Below are 27,698 nucleotides of genomic sequence, written 5' to 3'. Positions count from 1 at the left end.
TGAAAACTTTGGGTACCAGTGTAATTTACAGTCCAATGTCTTCTCCCTCCCTGCTATTCATGCAGCTTCTATATAGTATAGCAAAGTATGGGCAGTAAACGGACTTATAGTAAACAACCACTTTCTCTGTGCCATATCTATCTATCTATACGCAGCCTCACACACACACACACACAAATACACATACACACACGCACACACACAAATAGAGAACCAAATGCCTTTACTCTGAGGTCAATATCGGAGAAACAACGGAGTGTTGCAAAAGTTGGGATGGAATGAGGGGAGGGGGATAAACGGGGGGAAATAATGATATTAGACTGAATATTTCTAGAAGTATTATAAAAATGATCTTGTAACCCTACATACATATCTGAAAGTAACAAAGTACATGTGCATATTTGTTCCTTAAGAGCTAATAAACGGCTGAATAGATCAGTAAACAGCTTTAGGTTAGGTTTCCGGCTATGTTCTAAAAACAATATACGCATTTTAATTAAAAATTATGTCCTTAAAAGTGAAGTAAAAATGAAAAAAAAATCAATATAAAATAGAATAAACAAATTTGAACACTTAATATCATAGAAATACTTTGCCTTTAATATTTTTTGCATCAATAAAATTTTTTCTTTATGATCACTCTAACAAACTCTACTAAGGGAATAAATGGTTCTTCCTAAAGCCACTATATAAGGTTACTTTATAAATAAGGACAAAAACTTACTTCTAGTCAATTTTTAAAGTGTTTAATTCATAAGATTGTTTTTAAAAATAAGTGTTATAAGAGGAAAGAGGTAAAAATAAAAAGTTGTAGGAAAAAAACGGGGGAGGCTAAAAATTGGGGGTTGGTGAATGGGTAGTAATGGTATTGTTGTATGTATATATATGACTTACTTCAAGTATAGTAGGCAGACTTTAGACTATTCAGTAACAAATATAAAGGCCTCTAGGCTATACACAAACAGCGCCATAAATATAAAAGTTACTTGAAGTTATTGTGTTTTTTTTATCAAATTGATTCATATCTTAATGATAAAATTTGATTTTATATGAACTAAAACTGTTTAATGCTGTATTTTTAGGAAAATATTATTATTTAATAAAATATTTCTAGTACAGGATCCAATAAGGTTAGATAGAGAAATGTGAATTCATTTAGCAAACATTACTTTTTTGCTGATATATTACAAAGGGAGTAAAAAAGGATCAGGGCTCGGCCCCAGTGAAATCGTCATGTTATAACATTAAAATTCAGCTGGATCTCTAAACCTTTTCCTAAATAAACAATCCATCTTTTCAGAATTATATTTTTTGTATACAAGGGGGTTTAGATTTGAGACTTTTGCGCGGCTGAGGCGCGTATTTTTTCTTTCGAGTTTAGTATCAATATTGAACCATATTAACTTATGAGTTTTCATGTAATAACCTTAAACCTAACCTAATCTAACTTAACCTAACCTACCCATTTAGATCTTTTGTCGGATTAGGTCTTTTGTCCTTCACTTAACTTTTTTTTTATTTTTTACCATCATTGTTTTTCAGACTGGGCTTATGGTGTGTTTTACAAAATGAGTTACGAGACAAGTGTTTGGGATCAACCAGACTTTTCTAATTTGTCCAGAAAACAACAAAATGTTGAAATATTTAAGGTACCAATATTACCTGTCAATTACCTCGTACGGGCAAGGCTGCAATTCCATGATATTTTAACGTCAAATCCAATAACCTAGGACAAAAGGGGGTTGTTGCTAAATCGATCGTCCACCTAAAGTCACTTTATTTGAAAACTAGCGGGTTCGCCCCCTAGCCCCCTAGAGGTTCAGGGGAGAATTAAATTTTTTTTTTACATTTTTTAACTTTTTATAACTCTTTATAACATTTTATATCTCTTTATAACTTGTTATATCTGTTTATATTTATTTATATTAATTTATATTTTTTAAACCCTTCGAATTTTTTCTCTTTTTTAATGTTTTTAAAAATTTCTTTGACATTAGCCTTTTTTGGGCTTGGCTCTACAGGAGAAGGAAGGTTTCACAATCTTTTTGAATTTGAAAAAATAAAGTTCAAAAGAAGAAAAGTAATTTTAAAAGAAAAAAAAAGAAAAATATAAAAAAGTATAAAAAGTATAAAAAAAGATAAAAAAAATTTAAAACATATATAAAATTATATAAAAACTTAAAAAACATTAAAATTAGAAAAAAATATGAAAAATTTTTTTTTTGGGGGGGGAAATTTTCATTTTTTAAGGGGGTTTGGGGTGTCCCAACCCCCAAGAAAATACCTTAAAACCACCACAGGACCAATAGGTATATATCCTGAAGAGAAGAATCCAATCGGTTCAGTGGTTACCGAGATCTTAAGCTTCAGACGGACGGACGGACAGACAGACAGATAGCGGATAATTCATAGAGGCCACTAGGAGAGCATTTGAGGAAGGGTGTTGTCAGTTCATTTTAGTTTTAGGAAACGGAATTTTATTTTTAGGTAGGGGGGTGGGGCTTATTTTTTTTATCCAGGGGCGCATATTCATGCGAGGTCCACCCTCCAAAATAGGTTTAAGCCTTTGGCCCCTCGGGTCTGACAAAACTGGTTTTAAGCTTATCATGTATCATTTTGATATCCGCAGAAAGCTGTCTTTAATACGATGCGATAAATAACTATAATTATATTTGTAGGCTGTATCTGGTTTTATATTGTCTGTAGGCTCACAAATATCAGATTCAAGATGCCATTTTGAAGATCTTTTGAGGTTAAAAGACTAAATCCTTATTTTTTAGGCTAGCCTCCGAGTTAGAGTTTTTTAGCCTTTTTGTAGATAAATTAAGGAATATAGACTTAAAAGACCCTAACCCTTAGGGTAGCCCAAGAAATTTAACATTGTACAAATGCCCTAATATCATTTGTACAAAAGTGAACCAAACTCTATAATTGGGCATGATGTCCAGACATCAACCACTTGTTGACCGTGGATCCCTCTACGATTTGATCTAATTTGTTGCACCTGTGTAATGGCAAGATATAGTTAAACATATAAGTCTCTACTTTTCTCTACTTTTCTCGTCTTTTTTCATTTATTTTTCTTTTCCCCCTCTTCTTTCTCTCTCTCCATGTTTTGATATATGCCCTTATGTTCAATCTTTATCTTTAAACAACCTCGCTACACTGGACGTAATCGGCCTTGTTAAGATCTTTAGTTATCAATCCCCCATTACACTATACAGAGATACTGAAAAAAATGCGCGTAAAGGGTCTTGCCAGTGAGGTATATGTCTTGATGGAGTAAAAAAGAGGAAGGCGGCCCTTTCAGTTTGTATTGAAAGCGGGTGTTGATAATTTTAAAACATTCTACATTTTTAATTGTTTTTTTTTGTAATTTAGGCGTCTTGAAAATGTGGAGAATGACCTGAGTATGTTTGGAGAAGGGGGAGGGGGAGGGTTGACTGGGCTAGAAGAACTCATTACAGACCAGGAAACAATACTTTCAACAGATTAATATCTGCTGTATAAGAACCGGTTCTCAGACATACTAAAATTATTTATAGCGTCGTATTACAGACAATTTTCCATGCATATACCAGTTTTGTTAGTCCGAGACTGCGGCACCTCGGGTCTAACAAAACTAGTTTTAGTCTCATACGTTTTTGTTTCATACGATGCGATAAATGACTATGAAAATGATTTTGCGCATACTTAGATGTTTAAATAACTGATAAAAAGACTTTTAAAGAAATGTTAATGATGACTTTAAATTCAAGAATGATTTTTAAGTATTGGACTATTAGGGAAATGGACACCAGACAGATTTTAAGGAACAGGGTCTTGCAACACCTACCAGTGGAAAGGTACCTACATTAAACCTATTATTTTTTAAAGGGTTAGGATGTCTGTTTGTCTGTATTATCAGATGAGATAAATTGCTTGATAAATTAAGCTTCATATTTGTATATGGGAATTCTTCTTTTATCGTATAGTATAAGACAACTACCTGGCCCAAGTGGTGGGGACCTTTTTTCGTCTGCTAGGAAATTGCTTTCTGCTCTTTTGTAACCCATTGGCTGTTTTATATTTCCAAGGCTATTGGTTGATATTCAAAGACCCAATTGAAAGTCAGCACAAGGTCTCCACCCCGTGGGTAGAGTAATATTTATCTCGTGTCCCCTCCATTCTCTTACTTTCATCTTGGGGCAGATATAATCTTATATAGTTTGTAAAAACTATTTCATTATTTGAAAATTTTCATTAAAAAAATTATTTTATTTAAAACCTTTTAGTAATTTTTTAATATATTAATTCTAACATTATTTGAATTGTTCATTATTAGAATTATTTTAAATGCTTTCTAAAAGTCAAGCTGATTTTGATTCTAAGCACGAATAACCTATATTCTTTTACTTTACTTTAATGTTCTGTTAGGTTAGGTCATGTTGAATATGCTTAATTGAAGCCCCAAGTGATTTAATAATATCGCTGGCAATACCAAAGTCTTTGAAGAGAAAAAATTTAAATTTGAAACATCCTTTTATGCTTCATATTTGATTACTGTATTTATCATTATATAATAAATTTATTTTCATTTTTAGGTTGGTGGGGGGCGGTTCGAGTTCCCACCCTTAGGAAACGGTGGCAATAGTATGGGGGGTGGAGGTGGAGACTCAAATCAACCCCAGGGGTGGTTGTTCTCCCCACGCTCAAATTCACCGGTTGAATATATGGGGGTAAGTAATTTTTTTTCTCGTATTCATTCGAATCCGGTGGATAGGAACCGGTTCTTATCCATACGAAAAAACTATGTCTAGCATCGTATTATATCCAGCTTTCTAAGAATATTACGATGAAAGAAATAACTATTTCTTTAACCAACTTTCAACCATTTAGAGCCAACAAATAGGTATCTGTGGATAAGTGTCCTTAATAAAACACGGTTCAGGGTAGCCCCGCAGGGTTAGTACACCCCAGGTACTGGCCCCACAGGGTTAGGGTCCCCTGTTTGGGTTATGCAAAAGGACAAGAACTTTCAGCCCACGTTATTTCAATAATAAGGAAGGTGTTTCTGTGATGGCACTCCGAGGAGGAAAAAAACCTAGCGTATGTAATGAATGACGACAAAGGCTATGCTTTGAAATCTCCAAAGAGATAGATAGGACAAAGGGAGGAGTAGGTTAAAGGCCTAAATATAGTAGTAGAACAGTAATATTTCGTAAAACTGTGTATTTCTATAGACAAAGTAACTTAAATTATTATCATTCTACTACTGTTTTTAACTTAAAACTCACAACTTTTACGGATTTTTAGCGCAACCTACTTCACCCTTTTGACTCAGTTTGTCATTTGTTAGCTAAAAAATTTAGATTGAATTGTGATGGATTGTACAAAAAAGCACTAAACACATTAAAATTTGATATAGAATGGAACCCAAATAATGATAAAAAAAATTTACCTGTAATCCGTAGATTAAAATTATTTGTTGAAAAGTTTAGACCCATTTAAAGTACACAAAAGTACAAGTTTGACCTAAAATTTTTATAAATATATAATTTTAAGGAGCCCGATACAAATGCAATAACAAGAGCCAAGAAAGAGTATCCTAAAGTTATCATCAACGTTGGAGGAATGAAACATGAGGTAATTCATTCTAGCAGCGATTTAGAAAATGTTTTCCATTATGGCTTCGAAACCGATCAATATCCGCAGCATTAAAACTGATTCTCAGCCATACTGGAAAATCATATAAAACATCGAATTACAGACAAATCAAAATACTACATAAAATTATAAAATTAAAACCAGTTTTAACATCTGCGAAAAGCAGTTAAAAGGAAAAATAGTAAAGAAAAATTGTTAAACATAAATTTAGCTAAGTCCAATTTTATTTTATTGATAAAATTATATCTGAACAAAAACTGTTATCTTCTACCACTGAATTTAGCATAAATGGAGTAACTTTCCTAACTTATCGAGCGATAGCTCATCATTTAATATCTTAGGTAATGTGGAGAATGTTGGAGAAACGGCCACTGACAAGACTTGGAATGCTCAGTAAAGCAAGGTAAAAAATATTTGGTGCCTGCCCTCAAAGTGCACTAAATATTATTTTTAAATAAATTGAAAATAAGGAGGGGGGGGGGGGGACTTTATCTAGCTATGTTTAACCTGAGGTGCTCTAACCTAACCTGACCCCAAGTAATAATCAAACAAATTAAAAAATACTCCCCCCCACTAATCTTCAATTCAATCTATAATAGGAGGGGGGGGGGGGGGGGGGGGCTATCTGCTAGACTAGGAACTTTGAGGGAAATTGCCACATATTATATATCATTGTTAGTCATAAAATCGTTTTAAAACTTTGCATGATGAATTTACCTTTAAAACTAAAAGAAAACTTTAAACATTTGTCATAAACATATGAAGTAAATCTTTACTTAAAATAGCTTTTTAACTTTTCAAGCATAAGCTACTCTTGAAGGCAAAAAAATACTACGAGGTATTTTAACAAAGAAAATGCTTTAAATTCTATTTATTTATTTAAGAACTCATGCAGAAATACTAAACCTTTGTGATGCCTACAGTTTACAGGTATAGTAATTCTTTTTTCTTTTTAAAATAGAAAGCATCTCTATAAGCAATTCTATATTTATGCATATTAGTTGAATTTAATTGATCTTTCAGATCTTACCAACTGTTTTACGCGAGTGATTTAGAACGAAAATGGTTAATAAACTAAACTTATTTTTTGACCATCGAAATCTCATTCACCTTTTACTTAACCTAACCTAACCTAAAACATTGGTCCTCTTGGTCAGGGGAGGAAATGGGGTAAAGTCATAGGGGGGCAATATCCACGTATTCTATATCCATTGCAGCTGTGCTGATGAAACTGATATGTTTAGGAAAATGAATATTATTTTGACCGTGACCCAGCCACGTTCAACTGTGTTCTAAATTTCTACAGAACAGACAGGCTACATATCATTGATGAGGTAAATTTTCAGGGATCTCAAGGGATAAGACAATGGACGATAAATTACCCTGTATATGGATTAAAATTACTGGTTGAAAAGTTTGGGCATTACTTGTTCGGAACAAACAATTCAAAATTCAATAAAAGTATCTAAAGTTTTAGAGCCACAAATAAGATAATGCGGGTCCAATTGCCTAACCTTGTGGGACAATAACCAAACCCAATATAACCTAATCTAACCTAAAATAACCTATAATAAGCCATTTTAAAAATACGACTAATCGCCCCTTAAGGGGCGTTGCCACGAAAGGGACTATTCCCGATAATGCAAGTAAAAACTTTGGATACAATGTAATTTACAGTTCAGTGCCAACTCTCTCCATGAAAAAATAAATACAAGGATATCAACTTTTGAATAAGCGGAGGTCAATTAATACAAAGGAACAGATGATTGAATTATTAGAATTGAAAGACTATACAGAATCAAAATTGACATCATTCTCTATAGTCGTAGAATTCTGAAATTAAAATATAAAAAACTTTATATTTCAAAGGATATAATAACGTAGTTTCGCTTTAAATATGAAACATTTCCATTAGACGAAAAGTATCATAACTGCAAATACACAAAGTTTTAATCTAATAGGATGATTCTATTACAGGTTTGTATCCTTGACTTTGCTGATGATCTTGAGTTTTGGATGATCAAGGAATTAAATCTGGAAATCTGTTGTCTGGATAAATTTAACTCGAGGTAGCATTTGATGAATTAAAAATCTTGGCTTATTTAGATTTATCCATCTATATATATATCTATATATCTCTGTCTTTCTATCTGTCTGTCTGCCTGTCTGTCAGTCTTTCTAACTATTTGTCTGTCTGTCTGTCTGTCTGTCAGTCTGTCTGTCTGTCTTTCTGTATGTCTTTTTGTCTGTTTTTTGTCTGTTTTTGTCTGTATATCTATCTATCTATCTATCTATCTATCTATCTATCTATCTATCTATCTATCTATCTATCTATCTATCTATCTATCTATCTATCTATCTATCTATTTATCTATCTATCTATCTATCTATCTATCTATCTATCTATCTATCTATCTATCTATCTATCTATCTATCTATCTATCTATCTATCTATCTATCTATCTATCTATCTATCTATCTATCTATCTATCTTTCTATCTATCTATCTATCTATCTATCTATCTATCTATCTATCTATCTATCTATATCTATCTATATTTAGGAGAGAGCATATAATGCAGGAGATAGAGAAGGAGAGAATGAATATGGGGGGAGATGATGAGGTGGTGGAAGACTTTGGGGACGGATACTTTGCCCCATATCAGAAAGGTAAATTAAATTATGTGCCCCTAAAAAGGCATAAAATCTTGTATTAAATCAATAAAAGTTGGGAAGGGGGGGGAGGGAGCTGAGCTTGGACTGAAAATTACAGTATTGCCCAAAGTTGAAAAACTTCGTTATCTGATCTGTTGGGTCAAAAACGTTGGGTCCTTTAGTTAAATTATTATTTGTGTTCGAACATTCCAACCAATAATTTCAAACTACAGAAAATGTGTTTTTTTTTATAATAATCTGAGATATACACCAATTTTTAAAAGCGAAGCTTTTCTATAATTAGGGTCGGTCCGTCCGTCCGTCCGTCCGTACGTCCGTCCGAGATAGATAGCTTTTATTCGTTAATTTAGGCATGTTAGAATTGTCCTATCGATTTCAAACTTTGCATGATGATTCCTGTAGTAGTTGGGTACGATGTAGAAAGCTTAGCAACTCTATAATCATTACCAGAATGTCCGTACGTCCATTTTAAACATGTTGATTTTTCTTCTTTTTTAACAACAAATTTTCAAGTGTTTTAATTATCCGTTTGATCTGATTTTTGGTATATTGATTCCTGGGACAACAAAGAACAATATTATAAGCGTAGCAACTCTATAATCAAGTCCAAAAATGTAAGTATGTCCATAAACATTATCCTGTTTTTAAGCAGTTTTTCAACAAATTTACCTACAATTTTGATTCGACATTTATACATTTATGTTCCTATTTTTTAGTTCAGATACTATACAAGTGTTAATGTCCGTTTGCCCTACCGTTTCAGTGCTTCGCTTTTATGGATGGTGTCATCCTTGTTTCCTTTGTATTTTCTAGAGATCTCTGATAAAAAGGCAAATTTGTTTTCTTGGATCTTCATTTTGATTATTAATTTTGTAAGCATAGATATTATAAGTAAAATTAAAATTATTTAAGATGAACACTATCAAATGCTTTGTTAAAATCAAACTGTAAAAATGACTTCTAAATGATGAACAACTTTTATTAAGAGGGCAAGCTCATGCGGACACCTATGCAAAGCTACTCATAAATGAAGACGTTAATAGGTGTAGTGGTTAGCAAGACCTTAACAGACAAACAAAAAACCCTTTCATAAAAAATTATAAGATAATAAAAGTATAAATAATATCCGAAATTTTAGTTTAATATTTATTTTAAAATTTATCCTAATTTCTAAATCTTATTTCTATTTCAGCTCTGTGGGATTTGTTTGAGAAGCCTCAGTCAAGTTTGTGTGCTAAGCTAATATCTCTTCTGTCTATTGGTAGGTTTCTTATAGTTATAAAAGATATTTTTAGCTCATCTACTTTATAATTAAGCCTTTACCTCTGTCTATCAGGTTAATAAAATTGGACTATAAATTACACTGGTGCTCAAAGTTTTATAACCACATTCAAAAACTCCAGGGGTTTGTGGAATTTTGATTAGTTGGTTTCAAACTAGAAACACTTCAACCAATAATTCAATCTACGGATGGGGTAACTTGTTTTATCATCATTGGAAAAGTATACCCATTTATCGTTCATTGACGATGTCAAATTATGATTAAATTAAAATGTAATTTCTTTTATTTCCATTTATATTTGTAAATTCATGTAATCAATCTTTTATGATTTTAACTTTGCTCTTAAAATTACCAATGATAGGCCAGTATACATTGTAATTGACCAATGGTAAAATATATACTGGCCTATCATTGGTCGTTTGTATTGTATGACGTCATTTTTTATTAGGCACTATAAGCTGCTTCTCAAATGTTAAAATTGTTGATTTTCAATATTTGTTAGGACTCGTACTTGTATCCACTGTTGGTATGTGTCTCAACACTTTTGATTGGATGCAGGTGACGTTGTTTTTATTTCAAAATGTATTCTTGAATATGTCCTTATTTATACGAAAAAGGATATATTAGTCCAAAAGTAACGCAGTAATAAAAAGCTATCAATATAATAAAATAAACAAGGATGACAACATCCATAAAAGCAAAGCTCTGAAACGGTAGGACAAACGGACATAATCACTTGTATAGTGTCAGAAGTGAAAAAGTGGAATAATAAATGTATAATTATTAACAAAACGACTTAAATACAGTCTGCCATTTAAGGACATAATATTTTTGGGAACTGATTATAGAGATAATTTGCTTATAACATTGTACCTTGTTTTAATAGAACGCACGGACTTTCTGGCAAAGATTTTAGAGTTGCTACGCTTCCTAAATTGTAACTAACCTTTATAGAAAATATCATGCATAGTTTGAAAAAGATAGGACAATTTTAAAATGTTTAAATTAACGAAAAGAGCTAACTGTCTCGGAAGGACGGAACCAACAGACCGACCCTAATTATAGGAAAGTTTCGCTTTTTAAAAAGACATTTTATGAATTGTGGAAATATGGACGGACAAGCCTTTGTTATAGGGTGGCTGCGTTACTACAAATAATAAAATAATATATAATCAAATATTAGTTAGCAACGGCTGCTTTTAAAGGAAAAAAGAAGCTTTTAAATAATATTTAACTAGTGTTGTTTACTATTTAATATCTTAAAAAACCTAAAATATGCTTTTTGTGTGTTTTAGATAGTTTTTTTTTTATCTATAATACAAAGTAGAATGATGTCTGTCCGTCCGTCCGTCTGTCTGTCCGTCTGAAGCTTAAGTTCTCGGTAACCACTGAACCGATTGGATTCTACTCTTCAGGGTATATACCTAATGGTCCTGTGGTGGTTTTAAGCTATTTTCTTGGGGGGTGGGACACCCCCAACCCCCCCAAAAACAAAAAAATCCCCCCCCCCCTCATTTTTTTTTTTTTTTTTTTATTTGCTGAAGATTTCCTAGGTCCTTTATTAAAAAATATTTTTAATTCCAGCATTTATTTTGAATGAAAGAATAGCAACATTCTCTCACTAAAAACAATAAATATTAATTTTTTTATCACCTCTTGGGGCACAGCCCCTAGAGGCTAGGGGCGAAGCCGCTAGTGTATGTTATATTATACAATACTCGAGTTGGGCTCGATATGATTATCTCGCTATTGTTTTCTTTTATTTACTATATTATAAATTTAAATTTTCCGTTTTATGGTGATAAATTTAATACTTCAATATAATTCAAATAGCAACATGAAATTTAAAAAAATTAATTTATTCTTCATACAGTAAAATAATGGGTCTTATCGTTCTGGTCAATGAGAGTTTATTACGGATTATTAGAGCACTATAAGTTTTAAACATTTATTGCTTGGAAAACCCGAGCTCATATATAGACATTTATTTCCTATATAGATCTGTCATGGATCTTGATGCAATAAAGCAGAGCTGGATCTTTAAAAGCGTAGCCGTGGCCGTAGTCGTGGTCAGAGTTACAGCCACCAACCTAATAGCGATCTTTAAATCATATTAACCACGCGTAATCGTGGCCACAAAAAAAAATGCGATCTTTAAATCATATTGACAACGCGTAGTTGTAATCGTAGCGTGGTTAACCACGCTAAAAGTGACCACAGTCCGTTGGTGTGGCTAAAGCGTTGCTAAAGCCACGAAGACAGCTGCTTTCGATAATTTTAACGTAAAACTATTGAAAACGTAAATTATAATTGTTAAATGAATGTATGAATAATTGTACGGGCATGGAATATTTTATTTAAAAACTATCATAAAAATATTTTAATTGTGGTTTTTATAAATAATAGAATAAAAGTAAATTATAAAAGTTAGGATGTAGTTTATTTATATGATGTATAAAATAACGTACGGGCATGGAATGATTTGTTAATATTGAACCGTCACGTATGGGTATTGGGTAATACTAATAAAGTATGTTGCCTGTGTTACATAAAGAGACAGTTTTTAGGAAATTAATATGATAAAACTTTAAATATACTTAAATTAAATTAAATTCTTTTGGGGATTTATTACTGCAATATTATTGATAATGTTGGAATATGATTACATTTTTTAAATTTTAGTAATTGAATGTATTTTTTTATTTATATTGAATTTATTGGACTCTCCCTTTGTCTTGTGTGTAGTGGCTGTCTGTCCAGCCGTGCTGGGCAATTGGCCGGGCGTGCAATGTCGTGCTGTGCCGTGCCCCGGCACGATATAGGCCATACCAGCCGTAGTACCAACTACATTGGCTCATGCCCCTAATAATATGTAAATATTACAAACATTTAAAATGTGTTATTAAAATAGTAATTTTGTATAAAATATAATTTCATTTCTTTGATGAAAATAATTTATTTTTAGGTGGGCCATAAAAGATTTTAGATATCCATAATTCTAGGATAGCCGGCATTGCACTTCTGTAAAATCATTTAAAAATCCATGTTTTATTAGCAGCACTGTGGCGACGACTACGGCTACAGCTACAACCACAGCTACGCCTACGACAACGACTACAACTACAACTACAGCCATGACTACGGCCACGGCTACAGCCACGCCAACGGCTAAACATTTAAAGATCCAGCTCAGGCTGTTTTGTAAATGTTAAAATTGGAAGATTTCATTAAACAAAAGTTCCCGCAAATATAAGTATTAAATAAAGTCTCTTAGGATATAATAATGTTTTATTATAAATATTATCAGTATATGAAAACTATTGAGAAACATATGCATATGTGAACTACAATTTACTTAAGTGAACATTGAACTTTTTACTCGCGGCTATAGCGTAAATGATAGCGTGCCTGCTTGCTATCGAGAAGTTGTCGGGTTCGAGTCTAGTCCACACTGCGTTATGCTACAGACGTTTGAAATAAAACCTACTACTGCTATATCTGGTACATCACAATAAAAGTGAGAGAAGGGAGAATGCCTTCGCCCATAAATAGGCCATGTACAGCTAGGACTTCCAGACAAACGTGATCTGGCTCACCACTAAAATGATTTAAAGATCCAGCTCTGGATACTCAGCAGTCTATCTTAAATAACAGCTAAGAAAATACATTTAACTCCTAGCGTTACAGACAGATGGACAGATAGTCAAAGTTTGTCTAGTAATCAACAGGAATCTAAAGGGAAAAGACAATGACCGACAAATTGATGTACATCCCCAATGCAATGGTAATAAACAAAAGTACCCCTTCTGTCAATTACCGATCAAAATTGAATAAAGTTCCCAAAGTTGTTGAGCCAACGAATAAGAAAACGTTATTATAAAACTAATATGTAATAAACAGCCCGTTGTCCCTGCTCCTTCTGAGTAAAAAACCTGCTTTATAAAAAAGAAATCCACCTAACTTCCTCATAGCAGTATGATCTTGGGATAAATGAATATATAATTATATTTGTAAGTTACTTTGTCATATACACACACTTACACAGACACACACACAAAATATACACAGGCACACAAAAAGAGATTATTGTCAACATATGGGTCCCCAGTGTAATTTGATATTAAATATACATCATTCTACATCACTAAAGTAGTTGCATATCCTATAGAATAAAGTAGTAAGGTTTTTTTTTGGATGAAGCTTTAGATCTCGGAAATTGCTGGTCTGAATTGATTGTACTTTATGAATATCTTTTGGGGCTTTTAGGCTCTTTTCTGAAGTTCTGCGCCCCTCCTCCCAACCCCTAGAGGCTAGGGGCGAAGCAGCCGGTGTGTTCATCGACTAATAACTCTAAAATGGTTTTACGCATATGGTTAATAAATTTTAGGAATAAATATTTCAGTATGGGTTTGAAACCTATAAATATCTGCTGGATTAGTACTGGTTCAAAGCCATACTGAAATATTATGTATTGCTTCGTTTATCAGACAATTTATCCTGAATATAAAAATTAATTCCAGTTTTGCTATACTAGGCCTTCGGTTCCACGGGGCTAACAAAACTGGTTTTAATCATATAATCTTTCATTTCAATATCCTTGGAAAGCTGTCAATAATACGATGCGATATATATATATTATCATTTTCAAGAGGGTGACCCCTCCACTCCACTCATCAAAAAATTCCTGAGTATTTGTATTTTTTCAAAAAAATTTAAGGGGGGGGGGGGGTGGTTATCTTTTAATGAACTGCATAGGTTACTTTTTTTCATATGTGTTATAATGTATAGACTTTTTTATCAATTGTACTTAACATATTTGTATTATTTATGTTTTACTTTTTTACTTTCAATATGTATGCTCGCCAGGCATTTTGAAGGAAACCGCCAAATATTTTGTAATTTTTCCTAGGCAAAAGATATCCACGGGAACCCTGTGGATAATCCAAAGTTGGCGCTTATGGAAGCTATCTGTATCTCTTATTTCACAATAGGGACATTCAACATTTTAAATTAGGGTCATACAACTAGTTAAAGTAGGGCCATACAACTTTTTAAATTTTTTTTTGTAAAATACATTTTTTTAATGGAAAAGAAAGTATACTTATTCATAACTAAGGTCTTTTCTTAAATTTATATAACTTACACATTTTTTTTTCATTTATGACCATAAAACTTCTAAAAAAGGGTCATCCAAAATTATTTTTTCATTCTTTAATAATAAGAATAAATATCAAATTTTCTAGAAACTCAAATTTTATTTCAAAATTTCAATTAGTTCTATTTAGCTTTGTTACATTTGCTGAGTTGTAGTTTTCTTTCTTTATATTCTATTAGAGGTTATATATTACTGTAGAAGCTTTACTTTTTATATTACTATTTAAGAAAAAAGACATCAAATTTGAATTTTAGCATTTTATACGCGATTTATTCACGGATTGGTATTTTATTTATTTTATAAAAGCATGCTTTACAACATATACGACAAAATAATATTACATTTGAAATTCTGTATTTTATAATACAAAGAAATTTTACTTTGCAATCAATACACTTTTTATATAATTCTTTTATATTACATATTAAGTTAAAACAGCCTTTAACATATTACTAAAAAGGTAAATACATTTGTACATATATAAAATAATATAAATATGTATTTTGTATAATTTGAAATAATTCTATTATTTTCTAAACTCTTTATAGTGCCTATAAAAATAACGTCATACAATACAAATAACCAATGATAGGCCAAAACACAGTCTAAATTACCAATGGCAGTCCAGTTCACTTTTTAATTGACCATTGGTAGACCAGTATGGCGTCATTTTTTATAGCCACAATAAAAAGCTTTACTATTTTAATTTTGTTAATTCTACAAAAGACAAAAGAACACTTAAAACTTAGATAGAAAAGCTTTTACATAAACGAGAAAAATTAATAAATCTTGATTATTTTTTTTTCACTGAAAATATTTAAAAATCATTATCTTATTATTATCTTACTATTATTAGTATGAGAATGAAATATTAATTTTTAGTTAAATAATATTTTTATAACATTATTCTTATGAATGAGAATTCATAGATTAAAACATGTTTAGTATAATGTATATAAACTCTTAATTTTGAGAAAAGACAATTTTTGTAAATTAGAAAATATCTAATTGTTATAAAGATATATTTTCAAGAAAGGAATTTCAAATTAAACCCCCTTCTTGAAGCTATACCTAAAAAGTAACAATTATTTATTAAGAACCAGGAATCAAAAGGGATAAGACAATGGACATTAAATTAATATAATTCCCCATTAACCCATCCGTAGATTAAAATCAAGTTTTAAAAGTTGCTAGTTTCGAATCAAACAATCATGATTCAATATAAGTACCCAAAGTTTTTAAGCCAACTAATAAGATTCAATTTATAAGTCCAATGTCCCATCTTTCCTGAATAAAAAAGAACATGACAATTTTTAGAGAAATGAACAAATCTACTTTCGACTATGATGTTCTAACCTCCTTTTCATTCTTCATATTTTTTTTGGGTTAGGCTAAAGACATACATGGAAACCCGGTGGATAACCCGAAGCTCGCGCTTGTTGAGGCCATTTGTATTTCTTATTTCACCATAGGCAAAATTCAAATAATTTAATCATTTCAAAAGGTTGTGCAAAATTCAGGTAAAATTAATCATTTATGGTAGCGGGACAATTACAAAGTGTCTCTAAAATCAGCCATGTGACGTCATAAAAATGAGGGATATGAGAAGAAAAGTGGAAAAGAAAACTCCAAAAAAAGAGATGGATAATTACTCATTTATATGATGTCACATGGCTGAATTTTTAGACACTTTTGACTGCTACTCATTTAAGAAACATTTCATCTGAAAGAAATCTATTTTGCCAAATTATTTTCACTGAGTTCTAAAATTATTATTTACTGATATTCATTGCACATGAACGATATGTTATATATGATGAACATTTTTATTAGTCAGGTATGGCTTAAAGGATGGGGCAAAATAGTTTTTTTTTAGATGAAATATTCTGAAAATGATAATTATCATTTTGACAATTGATTTGATAAACATAACATAGATTTACAAAAATGTTTGGTAACAAGACTAAAAAGCATGACAAAAATTAACAAAAAGACAAAAATCATCAAAAATTTTTAAAATTTTAGCAATTTGTATATTATCAAACGCCTTGTTTAGGTCCAACTTACATTATTATTGATTCTTTTGTAAAAGACATTAAAATTTATCAATAACCAATTTTCTGCATGGATTTTTATCAAAACAATCATTTTGAGCATCTTTCATAATAGAAATGATTAAAAATTAATAATTGAAGAAATTATTTGAAAAAAAAAGTTTAAATTTGAATTGATGACTAGAGTATCTACTACGTCTTGCTGGAGCACCAAAGAAAATGGAATTCATCAAGGTAAAGTACCCACTAAAAAATAATGGGTTCAAATCTCGGCCAAAACAGCGTTATAACTAAAGATAATGGAAGCTGAACCTACTGCTGCTATGTCAGTTGAGCAACAGCAATAGTAAGTACAAAAACAGGTGCAACACTTAACTATTCATTGTTATGACCTTCAGACAAAGGTCATGTAATCAAAGGGTAACTTGTCTGCAAAAATTGGTATGACAGTGCCTTGGGACTCTACGTTATTATCAATAAAAATCCCCAGAAGTATTAACCTGAGGTATAAGGTAAAGAATTAAAGAATAAACATTTATTGTATTTATCAGAAATTATTTTCCTTGAAAGGTTTCTAACTTAGAAAGAAATCACAGTTTGATAAATATTAACTTATTTAGGGAACAATGAACGTGGTAGACTCTATGGCTATAGCCCCTTATTACCTAACCCTGTTCTTTATGCCCCAGCCAGAGATGGGACCCATTCCAGGTTATGTTTTAACTTAATAGGACAATTATATCAGTTGTTACAACAAAGTAGTTCTATATTATGCTTATCTCTCACCCCCTTTTATTCAAATAAATAAAGCATAGACGTCCCTGATAGTAAACCTCTATAAATCCTTATACTAAAGTGACAGGATGTCTCTGTGTGTGTTTGTGTGTCTGTACCGAAGGATCTCGCTAACCGCTGAACCGATCGGGTTCTTCTTAACAGGGTAGCTTCTCATAGGTCCCGGGAAGGTTTATAACTATTTTCTTGGGGGGTGGGACACCCCCAACCCCCCCAAAAATAAAAAATCCCCCCCCCACAGAAATTTTTTTTTTTTTTTAATTTTTTTAACCAAAATTAAAAATGAGGAGGGGCCTACCCCCCCCCCCCCCAAAAAAAAAAAAAAAAAAAAAAAAAAATTTCTCCTCCTCAAGTGCCCCTAAAGGCCTCTAGGGGCGTAGCCGCTAGTTATATCATAAGATAGGTTTGGTGATCTCCCTCGAAATGCTTAGCGATCACAAGAAAACCTCGTTTCTTAAAAATAATTTTTATATTTAGAGATAGGTGTGGTTTCTTTATGACTTACCCTTGCGGGACTAAACTGTGCCCTGAAACGTAATTTAACCTTACCTGACCTATACATGAAAAAACAATAAACTTGGATGGTGAGAGAGGGTTCTGTGCTCAACCTGACACTTTCAGGGAAACTGCCATATTTTTTAATTTGATGATGACAATCCACAATGAAAATGTATGACTTAAAGAAAAAGCATACTATATATGATAAATTAAAGTTTGTCTGATAATTAAATTTGATTATTCTATTAGTTCCTATTTAACCTAACCTAATCCAAAATATTCAGAGGGACCGTTTAACGGTGAGCCAGCCGCAACCAACCCGCCACCAGAGGAGGAGGGTAGCTTTGGAGATGTCGGCAGAATTATGCAGGTCAGCCGCGTGCTAAGACCAAAGAAAGAAAGAGGTGGTCGACCCCTAACTTTGGCAAAGCCCAAATTGTATTTAAATTGTGTCAAAAATCACCCATGTGACGTCATAAAAATGAGGGATTATCTATCTCTTTTTTAGGGGTTTTCACTCCCACTGCTCCTCTCATCTCCCTCATTTTTATGACGTCACATGGGTGATTTTTAAGACACTGGTCTTTGTCAGCCGCGTTAATGGATGAATTATTAATTGGATGATGCACCAGATTTTCATGTACTCTGATAAAGTAATGCCTTCAGCGGGCTAAAACATTGATACCCCCAACTCCACCTACCCCCTTTACACCATCTCTTTTTTCCTTCTGGATGAACGAACTGACCAATTAAATTAGTTTCATGTTAGCAACGAACCTAGTAATAGTGTCTAACTTTTTATCTTTGTGACGTAACAAAAATCCATCTCTTTTTTAGGGGCTTCCTTTCCCACCTCCCCTCTTATCCTTCGATTTTTGTTACGTCACAAAGATAAAAAGTTAGACACTATTACTAGGTTCGTTAGCAACCAAAATTTATAACAATTTTTTTCTGATGAATGATATTCACGTATATTCTATAACCATTGCCTTATTGGTACATTTACATAAAGTATCAGTTGAATAACTATGAGAACCTCTTTATTTATTTACTTGTGGCTACGCCCCTATAGGAGTAATTTTTTTGAAGGAGAACTGCATCAGCTGTTAGCGAGATCCTTCGGAACAAACAAGGAAACAGTTCCTGTTACTAAGTAGAACTAGTTTAATAAATGCAAAATTTTCCAGTAAAATATATAAAAAGATAAAAAAAATTGACTAATTTCATTTAGGTGTTCCGTATTGCTAGGATTATGAGAATTTTCAAGCTGGCCAGAAGGTCTGTTGGTCTACAGAGTATTGCTCATACAGGCAAGATATTGGTAATAGTAGCGAAGCTACTCTATAAATATACTATAGAAGGTCTGTTGGTCTACAGAGTATTGTTCATACAGGTAAACATTATTAATAGAAGCGGAGCTACTCTATAAATTTTCAAGCTGGCAAGAAGATCTGTTGGTCTACAGAGTATTGCTCATACAGGTAAACATTATTAATAGAAGCGGAGCTACTCTATAAATTTTCAAGCTGGCCAGAAGGTCTGTTGGTCTACAGAGTATTGCTCATACAGGTAAACATTATTAATAGAAGCGAAGCTACTCTATAAATTTTCAAGCTGGCCAGAAGGTCTGTTGGTCTACAGAGTATTGCTCATACAGGTAAACATTATTAATAGAAGCGGAGCTACTCTATAAATTTTCAAGCTGGCCAGAAGGTCTGTTGGTCTACAGAGTATTGCTCATACAGGTAAACATTATTAATAGAAGCGGAGCTACTCTATAAATTTTCAAGCTGGCCAGAAGGTCTGTTGGTCTACAGAGTATTGCTCATACAGGTAAACATTATTAATAGAAGCAAAGCTACTCTATAAATTTTCAAGCTGGCCAGAAGGTCTGTTGGTCTACAAAGTATTGTTCATACAGGTAAACATTATTAATAGAAGCGGAGCTACTCTATAAATTTTCAAGCTGGCCAGAAGGTCTGTTGGTCTACAGAGTATTGCTCATACAGGTAAACATTATTATTAGAAGCGAAGCTACTCTATAAATTTTCAAGCTGGCCAGAAGGTCTGTTGGTCTACAGAGTATTGCTCATACAGGTAAACATTATTAATAGAAGCGAAGCTACTCTATAAATTTTCAAGCTGGCAAGAAGGTCTGTTGGTCTACAGAGTATTGCTCATACAGGTAAACATTATTAATAGAAGCGAAGCTACTCTATAAATATACTGGCCAAGAAAGTCTGTTGGTCTACAAAGTATTGCTCAAACAGGTAAAAATAATTACCTAGCGACTACGCCCCTAAAGGCCCCTATGTATGAGGTAATTTCTCTTGGGATGGTAGTGGTACTATCCTCCAAAATAATTATAAACTTTCCTCGGACCCATGAGAAGGTATCCTGTAAAGTAGAACTTACCGGTTCAGCAGTTCAGAGATCCACTGGTACAAACAGATCCTGTAATAATAGCAGCGTAGCTATAAATTTTCATAGATTACTTATGTAGTAAGCCTTTACTATAAATTTATATTGTATAATCAATATAAATTTATATTCCAAAATCGCGTAACACATCAATTGTTTTTTTTCTCGGTAAAATGTAATTTTTGCTGAACTATTTTGGGATAACTAAGTTTATAACTATTTTTGCTTTTCTTCAAATAGCCTTTTGAGCACTGAATCCTTCCCTTATTTCTTAAATAGGGTAATTTTGGTTCATATGACTAGCCCCTACGGGGCCTTTATCCTACCCAATAAAACCAAACTTACCTAAAGTCATAAACAAATAATAACTACCTCTCTCCCCTTATTTTTAATAAATAAAGTGGGGATTGGGAATCTGTGCTACACAAGGTATTTTAAAGGAAAATTACTATTATCTTAATTGATCTCAAGACTAATGAAATATGATAAAATATTTAAAAGATAGAACTTAAGTTCTACAAAATTTCCAGTTTGGAGCTTTGATATAAGTAAACTATATAATACTTGAAGTAAATAATCAGAACAGTAATGAAGTATGCATTTATTGTACAAAAATTATTTCGTTATTATTTAATAATTTTCCTATATTGTTTCAGTTTTGAAACAATCGTTGACTTTAAAAATTTCAATCTTCAATTTTAAAAAAATCAAGCATTGTAAAATAGTTAAATTCAAATATTCAAAGCTTTAGTTTCATTTTACCTAGCGTTAAAGTTTTTAACTAAAACTTTGAAGCCTTTGTGTATTATAACTTAACCCTTTAGATACGATATATTACTTTTAAAAAAATCAAGTTTGAATTTTTCTTTGAAAAATTTACATGAAATATTAGTAGAATTTAAGTTATGTGTCGTAAATGGATAAATGGATGTACCATTTGTACTTTAAGTTTTATGAGCTCGGGGGGTGGGGGGGGGGGGAGAGGGGAGAAATTCTTCCAAAATTAGCCATATTCTAAAAAGTTCCTTTTTTTAAAAAAAAAGTTGACAACAAATATCAAATGTAAATTATCCTTAAAATAAATACTTAAAGTAGGTTCAATAAATTTAAATTTTTTTCCCTAATAATTTAAATATATCTATGTATTTAGTAAAAACAAGTTGGAAAGATTTGGGTCTGTTGTTCCTTCTGGTCGGTATGGGTATGCTGGTATTTGGAAGTCTAGAATATTATATTGAAAATGAAGAGGAGGACACTGGCTTCACTTCTATACCCCAGGTAGATAGATAGCAAGATAGATAGATAGCAAGATAGAAAATAGCCAGATAGATAGAAAATATATAGGTAGATAGAAAGTCTGAAGTATTATATTGAGAATGAAGAGGAGGACACAGGTTTCACTTCTATACCCCAGGTAGATAGATAGATGGATAGCAAGATAGAAAATATATATATATAGATAGAAAAAAATCTAGAGTATTATAACAAAAATGAGGAAGAGGACACAGGGTTTACTTCTATACCTCAGGTAGATAGATAGATAAACAGCAAGATAGAAATATATAGATAGATAAAAAGTCTAGAGTATTACAATACAAATGTAGAATATATTACAAGATTCTCTTCTATAATAGATAGATAGCAAAATAGAAAATAGATGGGTAGATAGAAAATCTAGAAAATCATAAAAAATGAGGAATAGGACACAGGGTTCACTTCTATACAACAGGTAACCCCGTGACAGTGGGTTAACATGGAGCTTATCTGCTCGTCGTTGGGGGAGGTAGTAAGTTCGAATCTCAGCTCAAAACTGCGTCATATCTAAAGACGTTAAGAATGTTAATTAACCTAATACTTCGGATGTTTGGACAGAAAAGAATGATTAGGTAGACAATTTATAAAAATGTAAAAGAGGTTAGGTAGATAGTTAAAAGTTGATTGATGATTACTATATAAAATAAAAGATAGGAAATAAACCGATAGATAGAAGTATTTATAATTGATTTAGGGTATGTGGTGGGCTGTACAGACTCTTACCTCCCTGGGGTATGGCGATTTTATATTATATAAATAATTTAGGGTATGTGGTGGGCTGTACAGACTCTTACCTCCCTGGGGTATGGAGATTTTATATTATATAATTAATTTAGGGTATGTGGTGGGCTGTACAGACTCTTACCTCCCTGGGGTATGGAGACTTTATATTATATAATTAATTTAGGGTATGTGGTGGGCTGTACAGACTCTTACCTCCCTGGGGTATGGAGATTTTATATTATATAATTAATTTAGGGTATGTGGTGGGCTGTACAGACTCTTACCTCCCTGGGGTATGGAGACTTTATATTATATAATTAATTTAGGGTATGTGGTGGGCTGTACAGACTCTTACCTCCCTGGGGTATGGAGACTTTATATTATATAATTAATTTAGGGTATGTGGTGGGCTGTACAGACTCTTACCTCTCTTGGATATGGAGATTTTGCACCAACAACATTTTTGGGGAAGGTAAATTTTAAAAATTATCATCTGCAAATGTAAGAGGTTTGGTGATTTTAAAAAGAGAAAAAATATCAAACAATTAAGGATGAAAACATAAACATCAAACACAAAAGATATATAGAAATCAATTTAAACAATAAAAATAGCAGGTTGAACTACATGTATGTGTCATACTTACATGCTCTAAAATGAGAGGAATTTTGATATCAAATTTCAGCTGTCTATCTTGAATAGGAGCCGAGAAAATTACGGAAAGATATCAGAATATAGATATTTTTATCACGTTGCTGGTAACCCAGACGTTAAAAACTGAATGACAAAAATAAGTTCTAATGCTGTAGTGAAGCTTCACTTTGTTCTTTCCTTCAAAGTTCTTATCAAGCACTGAACCCCCACCCCTTATCTATTAATCAAAAAAAAGGGTTAGGGGGGTTCTTTGCTTGACTAAGTTTTATGTGCAAAATCTTAGTAATTTTAAGATTATTGGATCATGTTGTGGCGTTTGCGGAGTGCTGGTCATGGCCTTACCCATCCCCATTGTCGTGGACAACTTTGCTGACTACTACAGGTACTTTTAATCAGAGCTGCTCATTTCAGGTATAAAACAAAAAACGAAAAAATGTATGTGCATACCCAATGATAAGACACACAATTAACCCTTCTCTAGAATAAGATTATTAGCTGAAATGTTTTGACACTTCTAGCTTGAACCAATTAATTGATATTTAATAAAAGTACCCATCAATTAAAAAAACAACTTGATAAAACTTTTGGCACCAATGGCTTTCAATCCTGTTGCTGCCATTTTTGTTTATCCTAACGAGGTTTGGTGAATATCAAATGTAGAAATACCTTCCCAGATTTTTTCTGAATGTCGTCGTATTATAGTGAGCAGAAGAAGTTGGAGGCTAAGGAGCTAAAGAGAGAAGCTCAGGCCAAACAGGCAGAGTTCGACCTCCAGGCCAAAGACGCAGCAGAAGCCGCACTTCTACAAACTCTGGCCAGCAAACCAGGTACAGATTTATAAGCAAAAATTAACTTAAAGATTTTTAAAAAAATATGGTAAATCTACACCAACCCTCCCACTCCTTGTTTTGGTATAAATTGAAAATAGGGGCACATTGAGGGAAAGCACCAAAATTCCAAATAATCATCGAAGCAGCATTTAGTGCCTATAAAAAATGACATCATATTGCCCTACCATTGTAAACTGCCTATCATTGGTCATTCGTATGATAAGACGTCAAATGAATACAATCATTATAAGCTGCTTCATATTCATTTTTATTTACTGCACTCTGTTAATAATTAAAAATTTTCTTAAATCTATTTTTTAACCCATTTAACATAGATATTTTTAGGTGCTTTTACATCACCACCCATGTCACCGCCAGATGGCAGGGGTCGTCTCGCTCAAAATGGATCTGTGGAAAACAAGTTCTAAATTTAATCACCAGATGGCATTAACAAAATTGTATTTGATTACCCAGTGAAATTAAAAATGACAAATCACTTGAATTGCTATCGGACAACTTATAAAACCTATCTACCTATCCTTTATTTTTGGTAATTTTTTAGTAAGATTAAGTAGTTTATAGTTAAGCCCCACAGGGCCTCGGGTTAAAGTCAGGTCATAGTCAAACCTTCCCCCATCATAGAAAATTAAATAAAAAAATTAATATAAGAGGTAGGAGGGGTTATTCTTTGTCCAAATGGCCATTTAATGGAATTCATCACAAAAGAAACAATTTTATTTGAATTGTACCTTTTAAAATTCTCGACAATTAATTGAAACTGCTCAATCTATAAAGAACAAGACAATGACATTTTAAAATTATAAATAATTTAATTTAAAACAACCATTTAAACAGTTAAGCGAATGATAATCATAAAAATTTAAATTTGGTTGTGATAACTCTAAAATAATAAAAAAATAAAGCAATCAATATATAAATGTTTATAGGTTAGTTAAAATTAAAAATGCTTTTACTTATTTGTGATATTAAAACCAGCTCATTATTAAAATTTCTGATTTATAGCTTATTTAGTTTAATTAAACTAAAATTTAATTTAACTTTCTGTTTATTAAATGCAACATATAGATTTTATAGTATTTATTATTTGTTATAATTTATTTCAAGTTTTATCAATAAATTGTTATATACAATATGTTACATTTTGTTACTATTAGCAAAGCTACTCTATAATTAGATTTTATATGTCTTATCCTATATCTGAAAATATATAATCGTTTGTTTTATAATAGTACTAAGCTTATAATCACACAAATAAACATTTTTTGAACATATGTTCTTCAAACTTATTTCTTTTATTATTTTATTAATAGAATCTTTTAAAGAAAGATGCTCTGCTAATGGGTGTAACTGTTCTTGTGAAATATATGTTAAGCTAAATATTACACAGATCTTTTATGAGGTACAAGATTTAATACTAATTTTCTACGGTTTCCCTGACAGTGTTTAGTCGAGCACCAAAACATCCCCCCCTCCACTTATTTTCAAATAAATTGTGAAAAAATTGAGGTGGTGGGTGGGTAGTTTATTGCGTGCTATTGCTATATTTTTGGCCATGTTAAGGAATGTTATATTGGGTACAAGGTGGCCCCGCAGGCAGGGTTAGGAAACCGAAGACTTAAACATATCATAATTAAGGGTTTAAAATGAAGAGAGTAAAAACTTAAAAGGGTGCTTAACAATTTGAAGCTAATGATGTATGATTCTTTTTGGTATAATACAAGTTGATAGATAAAAGTTAACAAAAGTGAGGCAAAAATAAACCGGATTAAAATTTTTGTTGTAAATTGAACATTTTGTTAAATTCAAAACTACATTAATTTTACATTTATCTTTTTTAATGATCAATAAAAAACTAGAAGAAAATAGTTAAAATATTTATCAAGTTTTGAGGGAAGAATAATTTATAGTCCATTATCTCTTATTCTATACATATTGTCAAATCTTAATACATAGGAAGACGACATTGTGAATTTTAACTTGAGATTTTTTGTTTGTTTGAGATTAAAAGGCAAGATAATTGGGCGATTTCCCTCATAGTGCCTTGTTTAGCACTAAACCCCCATCCCTTTTCTTTGAAATAAATTATTTATAAGGTTGGGAGAGTAGTTTTGTTGTTTGTTTGTTTATTACTTTAGGTAAGGTTAGGTTATATAGGGAATTGGATAGCCCCGATGGGGTAAAGGACCATCGGGGATTTTAGTGCAGACAAGCAATTTGAGAAAAAGCACCAAGAATCGATCATGTTTCAACATCTTGTACTCACGCAGGGTTCCATCCAACAATCTACACCCACGATACTCACCCATGCGGGTAGCGAATCCTATAAAACCTAACTTAACAAATAAAAACATAATAAAAATATATAAGGATATAATAATCTCGTGTAATTGGATGTTGTACAAAGTTATTAGAGATACAAAAATGCCAATATTTCACATTTGATTAGAAATTTGATTTTTGTAGATAATTGAGTTTGATGACCATTCATCCATAGAGTAGTCCCCAATCTTCTTTTATCAAGTCACCGGCTTTTTCACCTAAATAATATCATACTATGAAAACTTAAAGTTTGGCAGTTTTCCTCAAAGTGACTAGTGAAGCTCAGTAACTCCTTTAGTTTAAAATACAGTAAACAGAGGATTCGGAAAGTTTTTTTTATTTTAAGTCTGGTTAGGTTATGTAGTTAGGCTTACCCGCCCCCCCCCCCCGTTATTTTTGATCTATTTTAGTAATAAAGGGGTAGGGACGGTTTTTTTGTTTGCGAGGCACTTAAGGTAAAGCACCTATTAGTTTTAACAAAGCTGTAAAGAATTTGAATTGATTCGGTTTAAGGCAATTTCGATACGGTATAGGGTAAGTCTCATTGAACATAAAGATTTAAAGAGTAAATTATGGTTCTGCTCCTAAAGGCTAGGGACAAACCCAAAAGAAAATGAAAAAATGAATTACAGAAAAATTCAGACTATAGTCTTATAGAGTAGCTTCAAAACAAAAATATAGCTCATACCTATCATAATGCAAGCTGCATTTGTGTTTCCTTAACGTTAACAATCAATTTAACTACAAATTTTTCACAATGTTTCCATAAATATAAGCATTATTAAAAAGTTTATATACATATTTATTTTCAATAAAAATTTAAATTTTTATCCTATGAAGGGATGTCAAAATATTAAAGAATAGAAGAGTTATTAGCTACGTGTAACTAGCGGAGTGGAAACCCTGTGTTGTATTTTAATTGGGTCTTTGAATAGCGTCGGAAGTATAAACACAGCCACGTCGCTACAAAAGAGCAGAAAGCAATTTGCTACCAGACAAAAAAGGTCCCCGATATTTTGGCAAGGTAGTTATCTGGGTTATATATCTATACTTATACAATCATTAATTAAATTCTCGTTCGACCACCAGTTTTGAATGTTTTTTTTGTGTTCTAAAAAAGCTAAGCTTTCCCTATTATGAAAATGTTAATTTGTAGGTAAATTATTCCTGAGACAAGGTTAGGCATGATGCTAGCATCTGCAACTCTGAGTCCTTGGATACCATACACACGTAGTCTACTATCTACAACACTCTACAAATAAAAAATAGTAATTTGAATTAGATCAATGGTAATCACACGTGAGATAGGGTA

General features: G+C 32.1%; 2 protein-coding genes across 4 annotated transcripts in view; one reads left to right on the top strand and one right to left on the bottom strand.

Moving 5' to 3' along the window:
• The first annotated feature begins 1,523 nt into the window (after positions 1-1,523).
• Positions 1,524-25,194, top strand: LOC145326997 (potassium voltage-gated channel protein Shab-like). 3 transcript variants are annotated; one of them, XM_080170471.1, is made up of 23 exons: positions 1,524-1,649; positions 2,679-2,752; positions 3,382-3,473; positions 3,787-3,845; positions 4,584-4,718; positions 5,545-5,625; positions 5,988-6,049; positions 6,531-6,576; positions 6,891-6,980; positions 7,624-7,715; positions 8,210-8,316; positions 9,515-9,583; positions 10,107-10,162; positions 16,150-16,231; positions 16,998-17,047; positions 17,434-17,524; positions 18,391-18,476; positions 19,338-19,416; positions 21,678-21,805; positions 22,962-23,036; positions 23,510-23,598; positions 23,919-24,043; positions 24,392-25,194. In XM_080170471.1, exons 1-23 carry the CDS (start codon positions 1,569-1,571, stop codon positions 24,472-24,474), a joined length of 1,932 nt encoding a protein of 643 aa, XP_080026597.1. In that variant the 5' UTR covers positions 1,524-1,568; the 3' UTR covers positions 24,475-25,194. The 3 variants fall into 3 exon arrangements, with proteins under 3 accessions (XP_080026597.1, XP_080026596.1, XP_080026598.1); XM_080170470.1 differs by lacking the exon at positions 16,150-16,231 and adding an exon at positions 14,514-14,595; XM_080170472.1 differs by lacking the exons at positions 16,150-16,231; positions 22,962-23,036; positions 23,510-23,598; positions 23,919-24,043; positions 24,392-25,194 and adding exons at positions 14,514-14,595; positions 22,607-22,922.
• Positions 25,195-26,437: 1,243 nt separating this feature from the next.
• LOC145326999 (glucose dehydrogenase [FAD, quinone]-like) overlaps positions 26,438-27,698 on the bottom strand; it is a 45,220-nt gene continuing 43,959 nt past the window's right edge. Inside the window, exons 27-29 of the mRNA XM_080170473.1 lie at positions 27,556-27,638; positions 27,075-27,106; positions 26,438-26,604 (exon numbers count right to left, since the gene is read on the bottom strand). Of these exons, the coding sequence (XP_080026599.1) occupies positions 26,552-26,604; positions 27,075-27,106; positions 27,556-27,638 (168 nt within the window). The 3' untranslated portion in view covers positions 26,438-26,551. The remainder of the gene's footprint in view (positions 26,605-27,074; positions 27,107-27,555; positions 27,639-27,698) is intronic.

This window comes from Acartia tonsa, chromosome 8 (genome assembly GCF_053477335.1).
Source record: "Acartia tonsa isolate MP-2025a chromosome 8, ASM5347733v1, whole genome shotgun sequence".
NCBI lineage: Eukaryota > Metazoa > Arthropoda > Copepoda > Calanoida > Acartiidae > Acartia > Acartia tonsa.
Note: the sequence above shows the minus strand (reverse complement) of the source record. Positions and strands in the feature narration are given on the sequence as shown.